The 26,601-nt window shown below is 46.6% G+C and overlaps 1 protein-coding gene across 2 annotated transcripts in view; it reads right to left on the bottom strand.

Moving 5' to 3' along the window:
- MDGA2 (MAM domain containing glycosylphosphatidylinositol anchor 2) overlaps positions 1–17,569 on the bottom strand; it is a 1,078,966-nt gene extending 1,061,397 nt beyond the window's left edge. For both annotated transcript variants that reach the window (XM_077463546.1, XM_077463547.1), the window contains exon 1: positions 16,546–17,569. In XM_077463546.1, the coding sequence (XP_077319672.1) occupies positions 16,546–16,618 (73 nt within the window). In that variant the 5' untranslated portion in view covers positions 16,619–17,569. The remainder of the gene's footprint in view (positions 1–16,545) is intronic.
- Positions 17,570–26,601: the final 9,032 nt, after the last annotated feature.

Below are 26,601 nucleotides of genomic sequence, written 5' to 3'. Positions count from 1 at the left end.
GGTGAATTATGAAATATGAAGAATATTCCTCAAGCCATTAAACAGGTGTCACTTTGCAAAATTGCCAGCTCCCCCATCATGTTTAAAACTGTGTTAAATGTTCCCTGCTTTCCTACCCCAGATGTTATGTTTATACGCCATTAATCCCGCTGGTAAGTCATGGATGTATATAAAGTACACCTGTTACATATAGGCTCGAGGCAAGCTTATTGTAAAATTGATGGATGTGCAGATTCACTAGGAAGAAGTGAGATCTCTGAGTCATGATCTGCCATAGTGATGTCCCTACATTCCAGTTAGTTGGTAGGTCCCATCCTCAAGAATATCAGAGAAGCTCATTATAATGGCAGCCTTTTTTATATGAGTAATCTGTATTTTACATCAAGGTATAAACACAATCCTCTTTTTAAGCAGGGGGTCTATCGGTTGCCTAGAGCAGCCTTTTCCAACCAGAGTGCCTTGAGGTTTCTTCTGCCTTGGCAAAATGCCTAAGAATTTCCCAAAAATTGTATACAAGCCGGCATGTGTATGAAGGCTCTTTTAGTTATACTAAGTCACTGGTTTTCATTGTGCACCATGACAACCTTCTATCTGTTTTTGTCCTAATGACCAATGGTGTCATCAGTTGATAAGGAGGATGTCAGTTGAGTGAGTGACTTGTATATCGCTACCTATGCGAACTGAATCACCTCAGGGCGCTTTCTTGCCACCAGAGTCCATCTGTGGCTTTGCGTGGTCCTTTACCCCGTAAGGTCCTGACACGCTTACAAACACATACAACATTGACATACACATACACATACACATATTATGGCCAATTTTTTTTAGCTACCAGCATATCTTTGGAGTGTGGGAGGAAACCGGAGTACCCGGAGGAAACCCACGCACAGGGAGAACATGCAAACTCCAGGCAGATGGTGTCATGGTTGGGATTTGAACCAGCGACCCTATTGCTGCTAGGTGAGAGTGCTAACCACTACACCACTGTGCTGCCCTGCATAGCATCCTTGTTAAATTTCCCTGCCCCTCTACGTCAGCACTGAGGGTCACATTAGCTGAGTGATGTAGAAATATTGGAATACTAGTCAGTACCAGTTTTCAAAAGTGTATTTGCTTTGGAAGAATAAATAATCTTTAATGTTACTTGGACTTGTGGATGTTGCTACATTATGTAAAACTATTATGCCTTGTACACACGGTTGGAAATTCCAACGGAAAAAGGTCAGATCGGATTATATTGTCGTAAAATGCGTTTGTGTGTGGGCTCTATCGGATTTTTTCCATCGGAAATTCCTGCAAAAAAAAATTGAGAGCAGGATCTCAAATTTTCCCACAAAAAATCCGATTGGACTTTTTCCGATCGCTTGTAGAGAATTCCGATCAAAGTGCCGTGCATGCTCAGATCAAATTATGAGACCAAAGCTATTGGCTACTGGCCTCAACGTAGTCCCGTCGTAGCGAACGAACGTCATCACGTTCCAAATGATCGGATCTTCCGACAACTTTGTCCGACCGTGTGTATGCAACACCAGTTTAGGACAAAATCCAAAAAATCTGATGGATTTTGTTGTCGGAATGTCTGACCGCGTGTACAAGGCATTAGAATCGTTTTTACTTCATAGATTGGGGTGCCTCGAGATAGTCCATCATTTTTAAAGGGTACCTTAACTGAAAAAAGGTTGAGAAACACTTGCCTAGAGGACCAGTGAGATAAGACATGGGCCCATTAGCTTCATAAGCCAAGTTCCCTTACCTGCAAGACTCTTGGTGGTCTCACTGTCTGGGGCAAGTGCCCTTTCCCCCTTAAAAGAAAACAGCCCTGCAAAGGTGATAGGAGGTATTCAAGGCTAAACTTCAAATATGATCATTATTGCATACTCGCATTGGTCCAGCTTGAAACAATGTAAGTATGCATATTTCTTATCGGAGGGCCAATGGGGAAGCTGACAATTTTGCACTGCTACACCGATAGCTGTGATTTTCTGGATCCTGTGTGAGCGGCTTGCGCTCTGCACACTGACCACAGGGGGGGGTCACCCTTATGGCACTGCTGCCATTCACAGAACGTCTTGTATTTTTTAATGAATACAAGGTGTTCTCCGATTGGAAGAGGTAGAGTTAATAACACCCTCATCCCTCCTCTCGACCTTGTTCAATCAAACAGTTTAGGAGATATTTGCCAAAAAACAGGCACTGCTATCTACGGCGCGCAGGCGCACTGAGTGCGGCACCCGTCAACGGCGATATGCCGCGCGTCCCCTGGATGCATTACTCCTGGCAGGAAAAAGCAGCTTAAAAAATGCGACTAAAGATACATGTTGCACAAGTGTTTAGCTGTACAATATGTGTCTTGAGCATTTATGGATTCCATTGGTCAGATTATTGATTTATCTAGCCACTGGAATGAAAGCGCAAGCGCTAAACACACCTAGCGTTTTAGCGCATTTAGAGCATCAGGTATTTTTTCTGCCCAAAGACTCCTCTCCTCTACAGTGCTAGGCTTTTTTTCTGCCTGTCAACACTCCTCCTCTAATACACGTGTAAACGCCCACGTGTACCCATGGACACTTAGGCAAGCTTTTACAGGCAGAAAAATAAAAGTCAAGCGCCTGTAAAAGAGGTGTTTTTTTAAGCCCTGTGTGCATGAGCCCTAAGGAATATGTGTATAAGATCTTATGGTTTATTGGTCATCAAAGCTCATTTAATAAGACATTCATGGAGTAATGCTGGTGTTCAGAGTGTATTTAAACGTATGAATGAAATTTTACATGTTCATCAATTTGGTGCAATTTGATTAGTTGATCATGGTTACTGCACATTGCCTTAGTAAACGAGACATAACCATACATTCAGAAAGTAAACTATAACAAAACGGGATTCCCATCATTTGCAAAAACTGTAATTAACAAAATTGTTATTACGTTTTTTCAAATCCAAAAGCTAAGCTAAGCTTTGTTTTAGTAACATCGGTGTGTATAATATATATATATATATATATATATATATATATATATATATATATATATATATATATATATATATATATATATATATATACACACACAATAATATATATTTTTCAGCAGGAACTAGGGGGAACTCAGGTCTTCTGCTCCCTGCTCACCACTATCACTTGGTAACACTGAAGTCCAGCTTCTGCATTTACAAGTGATAGCTTATCTCCCAATAGCTCCCACAGGCCAGATATCCTATGTAGATCGCACTGAGTGCCAGACAGGGACAAGGGAGTTACAGAACAGATGCCCAGGGTTCAATGCAGTCATGGGCAGGAGAGGGTGCATGGTAGGCTGCACCCTCTGTGTTCTCCATTTTTTCCCTGGTGCCCAGTAGTGATGGCCGAACGGTTCGCCCGGCGGTCGTTTCGCGGCGAATTTCCGACTTTCGCCGTCCGCGGGTTCGAACGCCTTTTTCCGTCGTTCGCCCCGGCGGACTTACGTGTTTAATGTATACAAGAACTTTAACCTTTCGTGACACGTTTATCATGTGTTACAGGACAACCAATTGAGACATGACAGCTCATGGACACTTGGACATTCCCCCTAACCTATAAATACACCCGATCCGGTGGCCATTTTACATTCTTTCTTCTGTCACTGTAGGGAAAGGATCCTGTGTGGAGTAGGGACAGAGAAAACGCTAGCTATTTGGTACACAAAAGTTCTTTTCAGGACTGGTATAGGTGTTAGGTCAGCAGCCTGAGTTTCTTTTGTCAGTTTAGATAAAGGGACAGAGCGCTGTATGCTGCTATTTTAGGGACAGCTCAGCCAGATTAGTCTTTCTTCATCATCATCATCATCATCATCATTAGCTGTTACTATCAGGTCCACAAAAGAGCTGTTCCAGCTAATCGTTCCAGCCTACTCTTTTTTGCCAATTTGTATAGGGACAGGCAGGAAGCAGTGTGTCAGGCAGTGAGGATAATTTTAAAGACTTGCTGTTACTATTAGTTCCACAAAGGTTCTTTTCAGGACTGGTATCAGTGGTACGGTAATAGGCTTGTACACGTATAATATTCTTTCTTCCAAATATAGAAAGAATATTATACTTGACTGCTGCCCTTCTGCTGCAGTCTGCTAATCATTCACAACTCACTTGTTCCACAAAAGTTCTTATAAGGACTGGTAACTTGGTCTGTCTAGGGTGCTACGGTACATAGGCTTGGGTGCGGTACAGTCTGCTGTTCTGTAAGGACCGCTATCGGTCCACAATAGATAGGGTTGCCGTGCACTACTGCTGACCGCTGCCCTATACTGCAGCAGTCCTTCAGCGGTATAGGGACTGACGCACAGTCTGCTAAACACTAATACACAACCTGCTTGGTCCACAAAAGTTCTTATAAGGACTGGTAACTTGGTATAGGGTGCTACGGTACATAGGCCTGAGTGCGTTACAGTCTGCTGTTCTGTAAGGACCGCTATCGGTCCACAATACATAGGGTTGACGTGCACTACTGCTGACCGCTGCCCTATACTGCAGCAGTCCTTCAGCGGTATAGGGACTGACGCACAGTCTGCTAAACACTAACACACAACCTGCTTGGTCCACAAAAGTTCTTATAAGGACTGGTAACTTGGTATAGGGTGCTACGGTACATAGGCCTGAGTGCGTTACAGTCTGCTGTTCTGTAAGGACCGCTATCGGTCCACAATACATAGGGTTGCCGTGCACTACTGCTGACCGCTGCCCTATACTGCAGCAGTCCTTCATTGGTATAGGGACTGACGTACAGTCTGCTAATCACTAACACACAACCTGCTTGGTCCACAAAAGTTCTTATAAGGACTGGTAACTTGGTATAGGGTGCTACGGTACATAGGCCTGAGTGCGTTACAGTCTGCTGTTCTGTAAGGACCGCTATCGGTCCACAATACATAGGGTTGCCGTGCACTACTGCTGACCGCTGCCCTATACTGCAGCAGTCCTTCAGCGGTATAGGGACTGACGCACAGTCTGCTAAACACTAACACACAACCTGCTTGGTCCACAAAAGTTCTTATAAGGACTGGTAACTTGGTATAGGGTGCTACGGTACATAGGCCTGAGTGCAGTACAGTCTGCTGTTCTGTAAGGACCGCTATCGGTCCACAATACATAGGGTTGCCGTGCACTACTGCTGACCGCTGCCCTATACTGCAGCAGTCCTTCATTGGTATAGGGACTGACGTACAGTCTGCTAATCACTAACACACAACCTGCTTGGTCCACAAAAGTTCTTATAAGGACTGGTAACTTGGTATAGGGTGCTACGGTACATAGGCCTGAGTGCGTTACAGTCTGCTGTTCTGTAAGGACCGCTATCGGTCCACAATACATAGGGTTGCCGTGCACTACTGCTGACCGCTGCCCTATACTGCAGCAGTCCTTCATTGGTATAGGGACTGACGTACAGTCTGCTAATCACTAACACACAACCTGCTTGGTCCACAAAAGTTCTTATAAGGACTGGTAACTTGGTATAGGGTGCTACGGTACATAGGCCTGAGTGCGTTACAGTCTGCTGTTCTGTAAGGACCGCTATCGGTCCACAATACATAGGGTTGCCGTGCACTACTGCTGACCGCTGCCCTATACTGCAGCAGTCCTTCAGCGGTATAGGGACTGACGCACAGTCTGCTAAACACTAACACACAACCTGCTTGGTCCACAAAAGTTCTTATAAGGACTGGTAACTTGGTATAGGGTGCTACGGTACATAGGCCTGAGTGCAGTACAGTCTGCTGTTCTGTAAGGACCGCTATCGGTCCACAATACATAGGGTTGCCGTGCACTACTGCTGACCGCTGCCCTATACTGCAGCAGTCCTTCAGCGGTATAGGGACTGACGCACAGTCTGCTAAACACTAACACACAACCTGCTTGGTCCACAAAAGTTCTTATAAGGACTGGTAACTTGGTATAGGGTGCTACGGTACATAGGCCTGAGTGCAGTACAGTCTGCTGTTCTGTAAGGACCGCTATCGGTCCACAATACATAGGGTTGCCGTGCACTACTGCTGACCGCTGCCCTATACTGCAGCAGTCCTTCAGCGGTATAGGGACTGACGCACAGTCTGCTAAACACTAACACACAACCTGCTTGGTCCACAAAAGTTCTTATAAGGACTGGTAACTTGGTATAGGGTGCTACGGTACATAGGCCTGAGTGCGTTACAGTCTGCTGTTCTGTAAGGACCGCTATCGGTCCACAATACATAGGGTTGCCGTGCACTACTGCTGACCGCTGCCCTATACTGCAGCAGTCCTTCATTGGTATAGGGACTGACGTACAGTCTGCTAATCACTAACACACAACCTGCTTGGTCCACAAAAGTTCTTATAAGGACTGGTAACTTGGTATAGGGTGCTACGGTACATAGGCCTGAGTGCGTTACAGTCTGCTGTTCTGTAAGGACCGCTATCGGTCCACAATACATAGGGTTGCCGTGCACTACTGCTGACCGCTGCCCTATACTGCAGCAGTCCTTCATTGGTATAGGGACTGACGTACAGTCTGCTAAACACTAACACACAACCTGCTTGGTCCACAAAAGTTCTTATAAGGACTGGTAACTTGGTATAGGGTGCTACGGTACATAGGCCTGAGTGCAGTACAGTCTGCTGTTCTGTAAGGACCGCTATCGGTCCACAATACATAGGGTTGCCGTGCACTACTGCTGACCGCTGCCCTATACTGCAGCAGTCCTTCATTGGTATAGGGACTGACGTACAGTCTGCTAATCACTAACACACAACCTGCTTGGTCCACAAAAGTTCTTATAAGGACTGGTAACTTGGTATAGGGTGCTACGGTACATAGGCCTGAGTGCGTTACAGTCTGCTGTTCTGTAAGGACCGCTATCGGTCCACAATACATAGGGTTGCCGTGCACTACTGCTGACCGCTGCCCTATACTGCAGCAGTCCTTCATTGGTATAGGGACTGACGTACAGTCTGCTAATCACTAACACACAACCTGCTTGGTCCACAAAAGTTCTTATAAGGACTGGTAACTTGGTATAGGGTGCTACGGTACATAGGCCTGAGTGCAGTACAGTCTGCTGTTCTGTAAGGACCGCTATCGGTCCACAATACATAGGGTTGACGTGCACTACTGCTGACCGCTGCCCTATACTGCAGCAGTCCTTCAGCGGTATAGGGACTAAGAGTTTTGTCACAGGGTGATTTAAAAAATGACAGGCAGAGGAAGAGGCAGGCCCTTCCGCAGGGGTGGTAGGGGTAGGGCAGGAGCAACAGCCTTGAGCCAAAGTGGGAAGTTGCAGAAGGTGCGTTCAATTACTTTAAAGGACGCACCAGACTTGGTTGAGTGGCTCACTCAGCCTTATTCTTCTGCACCCTCCTCATCCTCTCGATCTGCACCCTCTTCTTCACTCTCTGCTATGTGCACCCCCAAAGACACTACCACCAACAACACCACCACCACCACATACCTTCCGCTTGAGTGCAAATGGGGGCCTTCATGCTCCAGTGTTTTAATAGGGACCCCCGTATAAAAAGCATGAGGGTCAAGGACCAGTACTGGGTGGCAACGTACTTAGATCCCCGGTACAAACACAAAATGGCGGAAATGTTACCGCCGTCGCAGAGGGCTGTCAGAATGCAGCACTTCCAGGCCTTGCTTCGAGAAATGCTGCATTCTGCTTTTGCGTGCGCTGGCAGAGGAGCAATTCCCACTCCCAGAGAAGGATTTGCGGGTACCAATCCAACAGCGCCTGCAAGAAGAGGCCGGTTTGAAGATGTGTTGGTGACTTCGGATATGAGGTCATTCTTTCAGCCGACCCATCGACAGGTGTCATCCGGATCCAGCATCAGGGAACGCCTAGACCGTCAGGTGTCCGACTACATTGGGTTAACGGCCGATGTGGACGCTCTGAGGAGTGATGAACCCCTAGACTACTGGGTGGGCAGGCTTGACCTCTGGCCAGAGCTTGCCCAATTTGCAATCGAACTGTTGGCTTGCCCCTCATCCAGTGTCCTGTCCGAAAGGACGTTCAGCGCAGCAGGGGGGATTGTGACCGATAAGCGTACTCGCCTAGCTCACGACAGTGTTAACTACCTCACATTTCTAAAAATGAATGAGGCATGGATCTCGGAGGAATTCAACACATGTGATCAGTAGACCATGTATATGTCTATAAACAATTTTTGGAATCAAGCACACAGACCTTCTTAATTCATTTGGCTCACTTCCCTGACCCAAAAAAGCACACCGTACTATATGCCCCTACCCTCCTCTTTGAAGAGGTTGAGCGGTGTCATATTTCTACTGGGGCTGCTTATTATGAGGGGTTCCCACCATCCCTGTGCTGTGCTGACTTCCTCCTGGGTGTTCTTATTATGAGGGGCTCCCACCATCCCTGTGCTGTGCTGACTTCCTCCTGGGGGTTCTTATTATGAGGGGCTCCCACCATCCCTGTGCTGTGCTGACTTCCTCCTGGGGGTTCTTATTATGAGGGGATCACACCATCCCTGTGCTGTGCTGACTTCCTCCTGGGGCTGCTTACGGTGCTGCTGTCAGCGCTGTATGTCACGGAGCTGCTGTCAGCGCTGTATGTCACGGAGCTGCTGTCAGCGCTGTATGTCACGGAGCTGCTGTCAGCGCTGTATGTCACGGAGCTGCTGTCAGCGCTGTATGTCACGGAGCTGCTGTCAGCGCTGTATGTCACGGAGCTGCTGTCAGCGCTGTATGTCACGGTGCTGCTGTCAGCGCTGTATGTCACGGAGCTGCTGTCAGCGCTGTATGTCACGGAGCTGCTGTCAGTGCTGTATGTCACGGAGCTGCTGTCAGCGCTGTATGTCACGGAGCTGCTGTCAGCGCTGTATGTCACGGAGCTGCTGTCAGCGCTGTATGTCACGGTGCTGCTGTCAGCGCTGTATGTCACGGAGCTGCTGTCAGCGCTGTATGTCACGGAGCTGCTGTCAGTGCTGTATGTCACGGAGCTGCTGTCAGCGCTGTATGTCACGGAGCTGCTGTCAGCGCTGTATGTCACGGAGCTGCTGTCAGCGCTGTATGTCACGGTGCTGCTGTCAGCGCTGTATGTCACGGAGCTGCTGTCAGCGCTGTATGTCACGGAGCTGCTGTCAGCGCTGTATGTCACGGAGCTGCTGTCAGCGCTGTATGTCACGGAGCTGCTGTCAGCGCTGTATGTCACGGAGCTGCTGTCAGCGCTGTATGTCACGGTGCTGATGTCAGTGCTCTGTATTACGGTGCTGCTGTCAGTGCTCTGTATCTCCTGCACCCTCTTGTTTGCCTACCCTGGTCCCTGACCTTCCCTCTCCTCCATTGCCTTCATTAGCTCCATAGTCCTGAATTGTCAGAACAATTTCCCAAATAAAAAAAAAATGCTTGTAGTTATCGATCCCAAATTCACCTCATACATGTATTATGCTATTGTCCAGGTGGTGGGACTACGTGCTACCCCCTAATAATTACCCCGTGGCCGCAAATTCGACCTAAAGGTTTGCGAAATTCGCCTCCCATTGAAGTCAATGGAGCCCGCGGCGAACGGTCGTTTTCGCGAACGTTTGTGCCCGTTCGCGTTTCGCGTTCGCGAAACGTCCCGTCGGAAGTTCGTCCATCACTAGTGCCCAGTTGTTGATGCTTCTACTGCATGATATCCCTTGCAAGTGACTGTAGTATAGTACAGTATGCTGGGAGGTACTACAGCCGGATAGGTGCTTCAGCTTAATATTGCAACAAAGGTTAGACATATGACAGATGGTGGAACTTTTAAGGAGGGGGAGAAGATGGGTGCAATGGAGGGAGGGGGTTGTATGCAGAGGGCCACACACACATACCTGCCATTTGGCAGATATGTGTGTGTGGCAAGCATGGTTGAGTGGTTGAGTTCCTGCACACATTATATATATATATACAAATACACAAATGCTCAGAGACAAGTTAACACAGTTGGCACTTCCTCGACACTTTGTAGAACATGGACACACTGTTTCACAATTAAAATATATGGTATTAGAAAGTATAGAGAGAAATAGGAGAGGGGGGATCGTGAACTTGCCCTTAGGAGAAGAGAGGTTCATTGGATTCATTTTCTCAATGTGATTTCTCCATATGGTTTAAATGTTTATTTGGATATTTATATGAATTTGTGATATTTACTACTTTTGATTTTTATTTATCCCCTTTATATACATACATAAATATTATATATATATATATATATATATATATATATATATATATATATATATATATTTGTCACACACACACACATACATATATACATACAATCTTTGACTTGAATGCCCCCGTATCAAACTAATATTTTGGATCTAAAAATTCTAATCCTTGGGCTAGTGTTCTTAGCAAAAGCCAATTGTCTATATTTAAGGGACATCTATACTAAGGAAATATGGGAGCTGCCATTGGTGCCAACACTAGTTCCCTGGCTGTCCTGATCCTTCTATGCTTTTGGGGACCTGTAGGCATAATAAGGCTGTTGTCAGAAGGATTTTTCATAAGAGACCACTTACCTTGTCCTATGGACTTGCTCCCTCGTTGAGTAGAATGGTGACGTGGTGCTCCATCACTGCTCCCTTGCTAGTAAGGCAGATTCTGCAGTTGTACGGGTCGCCAAGGGAGCGACTTCCATTATGAGAAGTGGTTGTCTCGCCTCCATGATTCTGCAAATTTTTTCTGAATTGATCCTCGAAAAATTAGCCTAATGTTGACTATACATGTTAGGGTCCCATTGCACCAATTCTTCTAGATCTGTAGTGCAAGGGCCTGCCTGAATAGATTCAAGAGGGCTGAATTACTAAGGACAAATAGGCAGTTTACTTTGCAAGGGAAGTTGCATTTTGCAAGGGTTAAATCCCCACAGCTTGGGGAATGAGTTGAAGTTCTGTTGACTTTCATTGCCTAAATCATTTTTAATGTGATTGTAAAGGTTCACATTTTTTAAATAAAAATAACAAACATGTTATACTTCCCTGCTCTGTGCATGGGTTTTGCACAAAGTAGCCCCAATCCTCTTCATCTGGAGTGCCCCGCCCGTGCTCCTGGCCCCTCCTCTGCATGTACACAAAGCCGCTTCCCATTGGGACACTCATGCAGGCTCGCTCCCGAGACCCACTGCTGTGTCCATTGACACAGACAGCAGGGCTCAGCCCAGCCCCCGTGTCACTGGATTTGATTGACAGCAGCGGGAGCCAATGGCTCCCGCTGCTATCAATTTGTCCAGTAAGGACAGGGCTGCTGGGCTTGTGCACATCGCTGGATCGGATGGGCTAAGGTAAGAAAAAGGAGGGCACTGGGAGCAGCTGCGGCAAAGAAGGTTTTTCACCTTAATGCATAGAATGCATTAAGGTAAAAAACCTTGAGACTACACTCATTTTAAGCAAAAATATATATTTTTTTTTTATCTTTTATTTTCCTTGTTCACGATTAGGGATTATTTACAAAGCGAAATTTCACCAAACTCACTGAACTCTGGGGGGAAATTCCTAAGTGAACAGTCTATTGGCCTTTCAACCCAAAGGTGAATGATTTAGGTAGGTCCTTATATTGCATAGATATTGGTAAATATAAATAATGCACAATTCTTGATAAGATGCATGCTGCTTGCACATTCCCAGGTTTATGGAGAGCAATGTATCAGTGCAGCATCTTCTACAACCCAACAGGAAACATCTCTCCCGGTTCTGACTCTTCTGCGCTAATAAAAGAGAACATCTGATTGGTTGCTGTGGATTGGTACATCCTTTTTGCTCTATGCTCTATGAGCTGCCTAAATGCTGGAACCCATAACACCCAATCAATCATCACTTCTTCAGTGAGCTGAAGTTGGTTGCTACAGCTTATTACCGATTGCACAGTCTCACTGCTATATATTTCTTTTGAGCTATTTATATAGTGCTGATAATTTACGCAGTCCTTTACATATTGTACATTTACATCAGTCCCTGCCCTTGACAAGTCTGCAATCTAAGGTCCCTGCCTCACATGCATACATACTAGGGACAATTTAGATATAAGCCAATTAACCAGCCAGCATGTCTTTGGAGTGTGGGAGGAAATCCATACAAGCACAAGGAGAACATGCAAATTCTAGTGCCCTCCATGGCAAGTGATCCTAGTGCCGCAAGGCAAGAGAGGGCCAACACTAAGCCACTGTGCTGTCCATATACTAGAAACTGTGCCCAGTAATCTGCATGGATTGAGCACACACTGTGATGTATATAGGTGTCAACTGACCCACTGCTTGTTTGGAATGTGGAAGGAAACTCACGCAAGCACAGGGAGAACATGCAAGCCCCTAGTGCTCCAAGGCAAGTGTGCTAACCACTAAGCCATTGTGCTGGCGCGCATATATATATACATACACACACACACACACACACACCTTAGAAACTGTGTCCAATAATCTGCATGGAGTGAGCACACACTTGATTTAGACAGGAGTCAAAGGACCCACCAGTCTTGGAGTGTTGGAGGAAACATAAGCACAGGAAGAACATGCAAACTCTATGCAGGTAGTGTCCTGGATGGGATTTGACCCTTGTGCTGTAAGGCAAAAGCGCTAACCACTAAGCCATTGCATACATACACATACCAGGGCCAAATGACCTACCAGTATGTCTTTGGAGTGTGGAAAGAAACCCATGCAAGTACACACAGGGGGGAACATGCAAACTCTAGTCCCCTACATGGCAATGGATCCTAGTGCTGTAAGGCAAGAGAGTGCTATCAACTCACTATTCTGCCCATATACCGGTACATATCCTAGAAACTGTCCAACTGTAACCTGCATGGAGTGAACACACATGTGATTTAGATGGGAGCCAATGGACCAACCAGTATGTCGTTGGAGTGTGGCAGAAAACACAAGCACAGGGGGAAAATGCTAACTCCATTCAGGTATTGTCCTGGATAGAATTTGACCATAGTGTTGCATATATATATACATATATATATATATATACATATATACACACACATATACATATACACAGTATATCCTACAAAATGTGTCCAGTAATCTGCAGGAGTGAGCACATGTGTGATTCAGAGTCAATGGCCCACCAGCATGCATTTGTAATATGACCAGAAAGCCACGCAAGCATAGGAAAGCATGCTAACCCCTTAAAATTAAGTATCCCAGATGGGATTGGACCCTGGTGCTGCAAAGCAATTGTACTTACCACTGCATACATACACATACTAGGGCCAAATGAGCTACCAGCATGTGTTTGGAGTGTGGGAAGTAGACCCAGGCAAGCTTAGAGGGATAAATGCAAACTTTAGTGCCCTACATGGCAAGCAATCCTAGTACTGCAAGGCAAGAGAGTGCTATCCACTAAGTCACTGTACTGTCCATACACATATCCTAGAAACTGTGTTCAGTAATCAGTATGGAGTGAGTACAAGTGTGATTTAGACAGGAGCCAACTGACCCACCAGCATGTCTTTGGAGTGATGGAAGAAAGCCACGTAAGCTTCGGAAAAGCTTGCAAACCCCTTAAATGAAGCATCCTAGATGGGACTTGACCCTGGTGCTGCAAAGCAAGAGTGCTAACATGATTTAGATGGGAGCCAACCGACCCACCAGCATGTCTTTGGAGTGTGGAAAGAAAGCCATGTAAGCATAGGAAAGCATGCAAACCCCTTGAATGAAGCATCCTAGTTGGGATTCGACCCCAATGCTGCAAAGCAAGAGTGCTAACCACTAAACTACTGCGTACATACACATAGTAGGGCCAAATACCCTACCAGCATGTCTTTGGAGCGTGGATAGAAACCCATGCAAGCACAGGGAGAAACATGCAAACTCTAATGCCCTACATGGCCAGCGATCCTAGTGCTGGAAGGCAAGGGAGTGCTTTCCACTAAGCCACTGTGCTGTCCATACACATATCCTAGAAACTGTCAAGTAATCTGCATGGAGTGAGCACATGTGTAATTTAGGTAGGAGCCGATGGACCTACCACAATGTTTTTGGAGTGTGGGAGGAAACACAAACACAAGGAGAAGCTGCAAACTGGGATTTGGACCCGGTGCTACAAGGCTAGAGTGCTTGCCACTGCATACATATACATACTAGGGGCAACTGATCTATAAACATGTCTTTAGAGCGTGAGAAGGAACTTGTGGAAGGATAGGAGGAAAACAAGCAGGCTCCATCCAAGTAGTATCCAAGGACAATAGTGCCACACACACACACATATATATATTGTATACAGTGCATATATAATTATTTTTAATGTTCTAAAATCTACATTGAGTACACTTGTGATGCCCAGGTTCTTCCAGTGCAATGTGTGCTGCTGTTACATGTGCAGCGATAGCGCTGTGGCATGCAGACCCCATTGGTCAGTTCTGACACCATCTGGCACCGACTTTTTACTGACCTAGATATCAAGCGAAGGCAGTCAGCCTTGCTCAGCCAGGAAAGCCTATTGCATTGAGCTTGCACAGCCTATTGCAATGCATGCTTCCAGTCCCCCTTTGCTTGATTATCCATTTGCTGCTCATTGATCTGTATTTAGGAAACACATGAATACTCTGCGCTACCCAATTACCCTGGCATGAAATCTCATCATCCTGAACAAGATGTATCACCCCCTCCCCCTCCTCCTCTCTCTCTTCCTATTTTTCATTTTTTCCCCCCAGAAAGAGCTCTAAAAATAATAACCCCCTCTGCATCACATGCACTCAGGATCTCACCCTCCCATGCTTATCTGTGCAATGCCTCCAAAATGACTGTTTGGGTGTCACAAATAAAACGGATCTAACAGATTGTAATTCCTGCAAAGGACACAAAAGCTGCTGTGTGTGAACAGTGAAGGGTCTGTTGAGACTTGGCCACGCCCCCTCATCCAGACACCATGTTAGCCACGCCCACCGGCTCCTTTCTACATTGCTGCTGCTTGTATGAGCAAGATGATGATCAGCTCAGCGCTAAAACACAATTAAATGAGGCTTTTCAACCCCCCCTTATAAGGGAACTGTACATACCATCTTCAGTGCAAAAATAAATAATAAAAAATAAACACACACACCATTGGCATCTGAGGCTGTATACTGGGATTAGATGTGTTTTTGCAAACACCATCTGTCGACCATTAGTGTATTTATTATAATATGGGGGAAAAGTAAATAATTAAATCACAGTTGATTGCAGCGTGTGCAGTAATAGATTATTAATAGGTGCTGAACAGAAAAAAAAGCAAGTTCATTAATGAGCAGCCTATAGGATTTAAGGGATGGATTCCTCCATAGCATGGCAATGTGGGATCATCTATTATGTCATTCTGTGATGCATACTTGAAATACCTCCACATCCTAAAGCAGGCTGCATGAAGATGGACTGGAGGCTACCAACCCTTCCAAGCCCATTGCTAGACAACTTAACAACAACTTTGCATGGGGGGGGAGATCTGATGCTGCATGGGGGATTTTTATTTGATTGGTATCAATAAATGGGGTTGTCTGGGGTATTATTTGATGCAGTGCTGGATATAACCGATTCCTCTCTGCCTAGCCTTTTGCAAATGCTGATTGTTGGTGTCACATTTGTTGAACGTTTAAACGACCACATAAAAAAGGGGGGGGCTTTGTATCCCCTGACTGCATTCAGCTGTTTTGTCAATGGGAAATTGGATGATTGAAGCTGCTTTGCCAGCTCTCACTGCCTAATGCTGGAGCAATACAGGTGATAATGTAATAGCACACACATTTTTAGACTCAGACGAGCTTGAGCTGTGATTAGACTAATGGCATCCTTCTTTTAGCTCTGCTTCTACAATGTGATCCTCTGAACACATCAGAGTTTTAAGGCCAAGCATGCAGATTATACAGTCTCCTCCCCCCAGATATGGACTGGTGCCATTTCATGGCTTGGTTTTGCATAGGGCTAAATAGGTTTGAATTAACGGCCGTTAATTAAAGTAATAAAGCAAAAAGGTTACCATTTCAGAGGAATTGGTCATTTCATGTTAGACACTCATAGTCGACCATCCAAGCCCTATCTGCCATCCTTCTAATGGCACAATTAATACCAAATCCAACTAGGAGCTTGCAGGTCCACCTACAAGTGTTCAACGAGGCAACCAGCCATGGACAAAGTATGAAGCCCTTATGTAGTTGTGTTAGTTTATTAAATATGTTTATATTAGTGAAAGTACTAAAGCAAAATATTTACAGTTTCAGTCCATTTGGTCATACATGTATAAAAACACTCACAAGCAGACCACCCAAGCTCTAACATGTCATCCCTTTAATACCAAATCAATGTAGAAGTTCCTCAGTCTTGCAGGTCCACCTAAGTGTTCAACAAGCCATGGACAAAGTGCAGTAGCCCACAACACCCAACCTCCCTTGATCTGACTTTTTTTGCAAACTGGAGATTGGCTGCCATGGGCTATTGCAGTTGTGTCAATTTTTTTTTTTGGGGGGGGGGGGGGGTCACCAAGGAATCCTTGACCTGAGAAAAGTCTAAGTCAACCGACAAGGTCAACGGTTGAGGAATAGGTGAGGAACTGGTGTCAAGAGGTTGAAGAACTTACCATACACCCCTTGGCTAGTGACTCCTACCAAGAGAACTGTCAATAGCCACAAGATCACGAAAGTTAAATCCATCTTCACGTTAAAATGGACATATCCAGTCCAAGAGGACACAAGAGTTTCCAAAGGCCAGGCACTGAAGAAACTACCCCAAGGGTGTCCGTATTTAAATTCCAGCTCACAGGTGTCCTTGTTGGTCAGCACACAGTGACAGAATTGCTTGCTCTTAGTATTTTAGGAAGTAGGGTGGTTGTGGAGGTGGAGGTGGAGGTGGAAGGGTGGGGGGAGGGGGCTTGTCTTCTTTACTAGGACAGACAGGGAATATCCCTTGGTCAATCAAACATGAGGATGCTCGGATGCTAATTGAATCCTTGGTCAGCTTCTTTAATGGGGGTTTAAAAAGTAACTTGCAGTGTTCCCAGGAGAGCAATTAAGAGAGCATACTGATCGCTGTCCAGCCAAGACCCTCCAAATTTTCCTCCCCCCATGCCATTAGTTGCCATTGCAAATAGAAGAAGCAAAGGAGAAGAAGAAGAAGAAGGAGGAGGAGGAAAAAAATCCCAGATCCAGCCAGGCAGCCGAGGTTTCTGTATGGGAAGAAGGATCTAGGTTGACCACCACTCATCCGATCCAAGCCATAGAAGAAGAGACAGGTCCAGATCGCAGCCAGGAGCCCCCCATATGAATGAATGGAAGAGGAGCACAGGACCAGCCCCAGCTGCAGGAAATGCAAATGAAGCTAAACCTGGCAGGGAGGGATTGCAGCATATATTAATATTCTTGTCATTTTTTTGTGGCGAGATCCAAAGGCTGCCTTCTCCCCCCCATCCAAAAAAAAAAAAAAAAAAGGATCTGCTGATCAGCAGTGTTTGGGCAGGGGGGGTAGGTAGGTAGGGGGGTAGATGTCTTCTTCTGCACCTGGAGTGAGTGTCCCTAGGACCTGTGTATGTGTGCCTGTGTGTGTGTCAGTGTATGTGTGTATGTGTGTGTGTGTGCAGGAAGGAGAGACAGGGCTGTGTGTGGTCACGTTGGGCTCTACGTGTAGAGGAGCTGGAGCCTGCTAGCCGCAGCCAGGCGACGTCAAAGCTGCGTGTCTCCCCCCCATCCCTACACCCCCACCTCCCATCCTCCTCTGCCCCCTCCCTCCCGCTCCCATCCTTCTCAGCTCATCTGTATGGGGAGCACAGAGGAGCGTCGGGCTGCAGAAAAGGGGGTACACCAGCCTCACATAAGGGGTGAGGGAGGGGGGGGCAGTTGCTGCTGATGACATTCAATGCCACCCACAGCAGAAGCTCCACATAATGCGCCTCCCCTCCGCCCCCATTAATCTCTGTATAGAGGCAGAGCGTGGGAATCAGGCTTTGTGAATGAAATATGGGGGTCCTCCGCGGATAGGACCCCGCACCCCCCACAGCTGCAGAGGAGCGGAGCTGCCTGAGCCAGTCACAGCCGCTGGCAGGTGTGCGGAGCGCTGGAGGAGGGGGCGGAATCCAGCACCTTGGACAGCTCCGTCCCGACCGGCCATATAATGTATATGGAGGGCAGAGACACCCGACATCCCCCTACACACAACCGACATCCCCCTACAGACACCCGACATCCTCCTACACACAACCGACATCCCCCTACAGACACCCGACATCCCCCTACACACAACCGACATCCCCCTACAGACACCCGACATCCCCCTACACACAACCGACATCCCCCTACAGACACCCGACATCCCCCTACACTCAGGACAGCTCCGTCCCGACCGGCCATATGTATATGGAGGGTAGAGACACCCGACATCCCCCTACACACACCCGACATCCCCCTACACAAACCCGACATCCCCTACACACACCCGACATCCCCCTACACACACCCGCCATCCCCTACACAAACTCGACATCCCCCTACACACACCCGACATCCCCCTACACAAACCCGACATCCTCCTACACAAACCCGACATCCCCCTACACACACCCGACATCCCCAACATACCCGATCCCCCTACAGAAATCTGACATCCCCCTATACACACCCGACATCCCCCTACACACAGGACAGCTCCGTCCCGACCGGCCATATAATGTATATGGAGGGCAGAGACATCCGACATCCCCCTACACACACCCGACATCCCCCTACACATAGGACATGGGACAGTGTCACCCTATACAGCTTTGTGTCACCGTATACAGCAGTGTCATCCTTTACCAGGGACAGGGACACTGTCACCCTATACAGCTTTGTGTCACCCTATACAGCAGTGCCACCCAATACAGCTCTGTGTCACCGTATACAGCTCTGTGTCACCCTATACAGCTCTGTGTCACCCTATACCAGAGACAGGGACACTGTCACCCTATACAGCTCTGTGTCACTGTATACAGTAGTGTCACTATATACAGCTCTGTGTCACCCTATACAGTAGTGTCACCCTATACCAGGGATAGTGTCATCCTATAAAGCTCTGTGTCACCCTATACAGCTCTGTGTCACCCTATACCAGGGGCAGGGACACTGTCACCCTATACAGCTCTGTGCCCCCATATACAGCAGTGCCACCTTATACAGCTCTGAGTCATCCTATACAGCAGTGTCACCCTATAGAGCTCTGTGTCACCCTATACAGCTCTGTGTCACCCTATACCAGGGACAGGGACACTGTCACCCTATACAGCTCTGTGCCCCCCTATACAGCAGTGCCACCTTATACAGCTCCATGTCATCCTATACAGCAGTGCCACCCTATACCAGAGACAGGGGCACTGTCACCCTATACAGCTCTGTGTCACCCTATACAGCAGTGCCACTCTATACAGCTCTGTGTCACCCTATACCAGGGACAGGGACACTGTCACCCTATACAACTCTGTGTCACCCTATACCAGGGACAAGGGCACTGTCACCCTATACCAGGGACAGTATCACCCTATAAAGCTCTGTGTCACCCAATAAAGCTCTTTGTCACCCAATACAGCAGTGTCACCCTATACAGCTCTGTATCACCCTATACATGGTACAATTGTCACTCTATACAGCTCTGTGTCACCCAGGGGACAGTGTCACCCTATACAGCTCTGTGTCACCCTATACCAGCCTGGGACTGTGTCAACCTATGCATGTTGGGACAGTGTCACCCTTTACAGCTCTGTGTCACCCTATACAAGAGACAGCTCAGTGTCACCCTATACCAGGGAAGGTATCACCCTATACAAGGGACAGTTCTGTGTCACCCTATACAAGGGACAGCTCGGTATTATCCTGTACAAGGGAAAGCTCAACAGTACCCTCTACAAGGGACAGTTCAGTGTCATCCTATACAAGGGACAGTTTGGTATTACCCATAAGTAGTGATGGACGAACTTCCGATGGGACGTTTTGCGAACGCGAACCACCAACGCGCCCCCCCATTGACTTTAATGGCAGAGGAACCCTAAAAACCTCCAGGTCATATTTTCAGCCACAAAATACTTAATAGCTGTGCACACATAGTCCCACAACATGGACACTGACATAACAAAAGTATTAAGTGAATCTGGGATCGACAACTACAAGCATTCTTTTTTTATCTGTGAAATTTTGACAATTCAGGAGCGCATGAAGGCCATGGAGGAGAGGCAAGGTCAGGCCAGGCTATGAAGGGGGTGCAGGAGATGATCAGTGCCACAGTCAGGGCAGCGCAGTCCTGTGCCAACCTGTGCTTGAGCCCCTCCCTCTGCCCGGCCCTTACCCCCCACCTATGCAGGGCTCCACTGCGGTGGTCTGAAGGTGCCAGTCCAGTGCTGATCCTCAGCCATGGTGCTGGCACTGCCTGCTGATTGGCTTCTCCGCTGCTATCTCCCTCACTGTCTGAAACCAGCACCGCGATAGAGACTGAGCACTGACACAGCACCGAGATAGAGAGCACTGACACCAGCACCATGATAGAGAGCACTGACACCAGCACCGAGATAGAGAGCACTGACACCAGCACCGTGAGAGCACTGACACCAGTACCGAGATAGCGAGCACTGACACCAGCACAGAGATAGAGAGCACTGACACCAGCACCTAGATAGAGAGCACTAGCACCAGCACCAAGATAGAGAGCACTGACACCAGCACCGAGATAGAGAGCACTGACACCAGCACTGAGATAGAGAGCACTGACACCAGCACCGAGATAGAGAGCACTGACACCAGCACCGTGATAGAAAGCACTGACACCAGCACCAGCTAGTAACTAGTGACTTGCAGACTGTCCCTGCTCCAAACACCAAACTGTCCCTCCCTACACTGAGAAACGACAGCTGCAGAATCGGTCAGCAGCACAGCAGTGCAGTGCACTATAACATACTTTCTATATTTGAAAGAAAGTATATCATACGTGTACAACCCTATATACTGTACACCTATACCAGTCCTTAAAGGGACCTTTGTGGACCTAGTAGCTGGTGATTTGCAGACTGTCCCTGCTCCAAAACACCAAACTGTCCCTCAGTCCCTACACTGATAAAAGACAGCTTCAGAATCGGTCAGCACTCAACAGCACAGCAGTGCACCATAATATACTTTCTATATTTGAAAGAAAGTATATTATACGTGTAAAACCATATATACTGTACACCTATACCAGTCCTTAAAAGGACCTTTATGGACCTAATAGTAATAGCTAGTGATTAAACTGACTGTCCCTGCTTCACACAGCGTCCTGTCCCTACACTGACAAAAGACAGCTGCAGAATCGGTCAGCAGTGCACTCAGCAATCAGCAGCACAGCAGTCAGCAGCAGTGCACCAGAATATACTTTGTGTATTTGAAAGAAAGTATATTCTTAGTGTATTACAACCCTATATACTGTACACCCATACCAGTCCTTAAAAGAAGTTTTGTGGACCTAATAGTAATAGCTAGTGATTAAACTGGCTGTCCCTGCTCCACACAGCGTCCTGTCCCTACACTGACAAAAGACAGAATGTAAAATGGCTGCCAGATCAGGTCTATTTATAAGGTAGGGGGAATGTCCAATTGTCCATGTGCTGAAATGTCTCAATTGGCTGTCCTGTACCCCATGATGGATGTGTCATCATGGGTCAAAGTTCTTCACAATGTAAACGCATATGTCCGCCGCGCAAACAGCGCCAGAAGTCCGCCGGTTTGGCGAATCGCGAACGAGCAAAATTTGCCGGAAAACCGCAAGGCCATCTCTACCCATAGGTGTGCGCAGCCTATTGCACTCACTGTGTTCCTATCACTCACTGTGTTCATTCAGAAAAATTAGGGTGATAAGGCACACCCAGCACACCCCGGGCAAATACCTATGGTGTCACCCTATACAAGAGACAGCTTAATGTCACCCTATACAAGGGTCATTATTTTTCCTGCAGTCCTGAAATGACTGTGCCCGGCAGTGTGTGATGTTGGACAAGTACTCTAATTCTGTGTACACACGACCGGACTTTCCATCAGACTAGGTCCAACGGTCTTCCCAAATGACTTTCGGCGGGGTTCCGACTGTCTTTCCGAATGAACGGACTTGGCCACACACAATCACACCAAAGTCTGAAGGATTTGAACGTGATGACGTACGACTGGACTAGAATAAGGAAGTTCATAGCCAGTAGCCAATAGCTGCCCTAGTGTCGGTTTTTGTCCATCGGACGAGCATACACACAAACGCATTTCTCGATAGGAACTGGTTCCAGCAAAGTTCTGGGAGAAAAATTTGAAACATGTTCTATTTCTAAAGTCCGTCTGATTTTTAGACAGCAAAGGTCCGATGAAGCCCACGCACGATCGAATTGTCCGGCAGATTCGTTCCGTCTGACCTTTGCTGTCAAAAAGACCGGTCGTGTACACGGCATAAGTCTTTGGCAGCTTTTCTCCGAGTTCCCCTAGAGCAGTGATGGTGAACCTTGGCACCCCAGGTGTTTTGGAACTATATACCCCATGATGCTCAACTACACTGCAGAGTGCATGAGCATCATGGGAAATGTAGTTCCAGAACATCTGGGGTGCCAAGGTTCACCATCACTGCCATAGAGTTTGTTAGGGGTTCCTTCTGGATTTACTGACCTCCAGAGAAGCTTCCACTCAGCCCAATGATCTCTTTAGCTATAAGAGAGCATTCTTTCTACTGACCACAGTTTTAGGGAGCAAAGCACCAACCACCTATGCAAGGTTGGGGGGTGCATTTTTCCATTTTCAGTTTAAGGTGGCTTTTTTCCACTGATAACCAGTGTAAGGGGGCATTTTCCACAGATTTCCTGATTTCCATTAAAAGGGGGCACCTTTCCACTCATCACTAGTGTAAGGGGGAACCTTTCCATTAATCACTAGTGTAAGGGGGCACCTTTCCACTGATCACTAGTATAAGGGGGCACCTTTCCATTAATCACTAGTGTAAGGGGGCACCTTTCCACTGATCACTAGTATAAGGGGGTACCTTTCCATTAATCACTAGTGTAAGGGGGCATCTTTCCATTAATCACTAGTGTAAGGGGGCACCTTTCCACTGATCACTAGTATAAGGGGGCACCTTTCCACTGATCACTAGTATAAGGGGGCACCTTTCCATTAATCACTAGTGTAAGGGGGCACTTTTCCACTGATCACTAGTGTAAGGGGGCAACTTTCCATTAATCACTAGTGCAAGGGGGCACATCTCCATTGACCGCTACTGTAAAAGGGCATTTTTACCACTTACCACGATCAGAGGATAAGATCAACCAGAACTGTAGCTCAAGGTCTAGCGGCCAATGCAAAAACTACCTAGGTGTACCTGGGTATGGGTCCTCACGGATGTGGAAGTAGTGTGATCGCACGCAACAGTGGTGTGCCAGAGTTGCAGGATCTAAGGGGCCACACAGTCTTCTTAAGAGCCACTGGTGGTGTGGATATTGTGCTGCATGGCAGCCCCCAGGTTGCGGATCTCTAGCACACCCGTGCAGCCACAGTGCAGAAAAATACTAAGCTGGAAGAACACAGGGTACACACAGGAGCCTAAGCTTCGAAAGAATCGCACTGTAACAGGGAATCCAGGAAACCACTGACAGAAACCAAAGGGAATAAACTGCAAAGCCAGAGGGAAACACTGAGAATAAAGATAAGATCAAACAACACAAAGAAAGAGGGAATACTCAGAGCAGCAAACGCCAGATGAACAGGAGAGTCCGGCTTCAGCGTGGAGACACGATGCTCGAATGCGGAGTCACAGGTGCACAGGTTTAATAATACCTACAGTAGGTTCAGGGTGGATTGTCAGGAACCCGAGCAGGTCGAACAGTAGGTAAAATCTAGCGCCGGATCAATATACACCCAACCGTGACACCACTGACAACCAAAGTAAGAGGGCATTTTCCTACTGACCGTCAGTGTGAGGGGACATTTTACCATTGATCACCAATGTAAGGGGCATTTCTTACAATGACCACTAGTGTATGAGGGGCATGTTACCACTGATCACCAGTGCCAGAGGCCATTTTTCCACTGAGGACCAATGTATGGGGGCAATTTACCACTGGCCATCAGTGTAAGGGTGCATTTTAGCACTAATCCCCAGTTTAAGAGGGGGGGGGGGGGCATTTTTCCACTGACCAGCAGCATAAGAGGACATTTCCTACTGATCACCAGTGTAAGGGGGCATTTTTCCTCTGTTCATCAGTATAAAGGGGCACATTCCATTGACTGCCAGTTTAAGGGGGCATTTTTCCACTGTTCATCAGTATAAGGGTGCACTGTTCCACTGATCACCAGTGTAAGGGGCATTTTCCCACTGTTCATCAGTATAAGGGGGGCACCATTCCATTGATTGCCAGTGTAAAGGGGCACATCTCCACTGACAGCTAATGTAAAGGGGCACTTTACCACTGACAACCAAAGTAAGAGGGCATGTTTCTACTGATCACCAGTGTAAGAGATCACTATTGCATTGACCACCTGTGTATATAGAGACATTTTTCTACTGACCAGCAGTGCAAGGGTTTTACCACTGATCGCCAGAGTAAGGGGCGTTTATTCTACTAATCACTAGTATATAGGAGCATTTTACACTGATCACTAGTGCCTGAGGCGATTTTTCCACTAAGGGCCAATGTATGGAAGGCATTTTACTAGTGATCATGATCACCAGTTTAAGGACGCATTTTACCACTAATCACCAGTTTAACGGGGGGGGGGGGGGGATTTTTCCTCTGAATGTTTCTCTAAAATGGCATTAGAGGCCATTTCCAGTGATCAGCAGTGTTAGGGGGCACCTTTCCATTGATCACTAGTGTAAGGGGGCATTTTACCACTTACAACCAGTGTAAGGGGGTCTTTTTTCCACTGATCACAAGTGTAAAAGTGTCATTTTTGTCACCGACCACCTGTATATAGGTTTTGCATTTTTGCACTGACCATCAATCTAACAAGCCATTTTTCCACTAATAACCAGTGTAGGGGTATTTTTCCATCATCCACCAGTGCAAGAGGGCATTTTTCCATTGAACACCCATGCAAGGGGGTACTTTTCCACTGAGCACCAGTGTAAGGGAGCATTTTTCCACCGATGACCAGTGTAAGGGGACACTTATCCACTAACCATAACTGCAAGGGGGCATTTTTTCATTGAACACCTATGTAAGGGGGTACTTTTCTACTGAGCACCAGTGTAAGGGGGCATTTTTCCACTGACCACCAGTGTGCTGATGACACACAGGCAACTCTGTGGCTTGCGACCCTGTCACTGACAATTTGTGAAAATTGCCAGCAGGAGGATCGCTAAGAGGCTGCCCATTCTTTTCCTTATAGAATCGCTTCTTTTGTAGCTGATCCAGTGACATGTTGCTTCCATTGCTAGCAAGTGAGATTCAGCAGCAGGGCATCAACAAAGCAACATCTCACTGTGTGTGGTTACAGTGCTAGCGATTCCATAGGGACACAGAGGCGATTTGTCACTAATCAAAGACTTGCACGTGTGAAAGCAAAATCCCAAGTTTCTAGATGTGCAGTTTATGCTTTAAAAAAAAGATTTCCAATACTTTGCCTCAGAGTAGGTTTATTGATTACCACATCATTAAAAAGGTTCCTTGCATTGCCAATTTATTCTGCCACGGTGTAATGTGATCTTAGTTTGCTTTTCCATCAGGATGCATCTCTATGGAACATGATGAATACTCCAAATGTTATAAGACAACTGTTAAAACACTGAAACCCCTTAAAAAAATATATATATAAATAAATAAATAAAGAGAAGAAGAAGACTTTGTGGGACAGTTTTATTTTTTTATTTTTTAATAAAGGACTTGTCCCAAGCCGTGTCATATCATTTTTACCATTTTCACACTTTATTTGTGAAATGTTAGGGGTACATTTGTACCCTGTTACCATTTCACACGGGGGGGAGGCAGGGATGTGGGGGGTCCCCTTGTTAAATGGGGATTCCAGATACCGATAAGCCCCCCGCAACCACCGGACAAGGGTTGTGGGGATGAGGCCCTTGTCCCCATCAGCACGGGGACAAGGTGTTTTGGGGGTATCTCAAAGGACCCTCCCCATGTTGAGGGCATGTGACCTGGTACGGCCCTCTTTTCCTGCAGCCTGCCAGGTTGAGTGCTCGGATAAGGGTCTGGTACGGATTTTTAGGAGGACCCCCACGACATTTTTTATAAAAATTTTGGTTCGGCGTTCCCTTAATATTCATACCAGAACCAAAGGGCCTGACAATTGACTGTGGGGGAATCCCATTCCATTTTTTTCAATAAAGTTTACGTGTATTGCCGGGACCGACAATTCATTATAGCCGCGAGTAATTTTAAATGACTTTTTTTCATTTAGAAATGTCATTTTGCTCTCGGACTGTTCTATATACGGGAAACATGCGCAACTTTACAGGCATACTATAGACACCCCTCAGGTATGAAATTTAAAGAAATTACTTTAAGCACTGCTCCTAAAAAAACTTTTGTAAAACTTTTTTTTGCATTGATACATGTCACCTGGGGCAGGACCCAGGTCCCCAAACACTTTTTATGACAATAATTTGCATGTAATCCTTTAAAATGATCACTTTTGGTTTTTCATGTTAGTTTCCTATAGACTTT

Source organism: Lithobates pipiens, unplaced genomic scaffold (genome assembly GCF_037356315.1).
Source record: "Lithobates pipiens isolate NorthernLeopardFrog02 unplaced genomic scaffold, aLitPip1_a1.2 Scaffold_30, whole genome shotgun sequence".
Taxonomy (NCBI): domain Eukaryota; kingdom Metazoa; phylum Chordata; class Amphibia; order Anura; family Ranidae; genus Lithobates; species Lithobates pipiens.
This window is presented reverse-complemented; position numbering and strand designations above follow the sequence as displayed.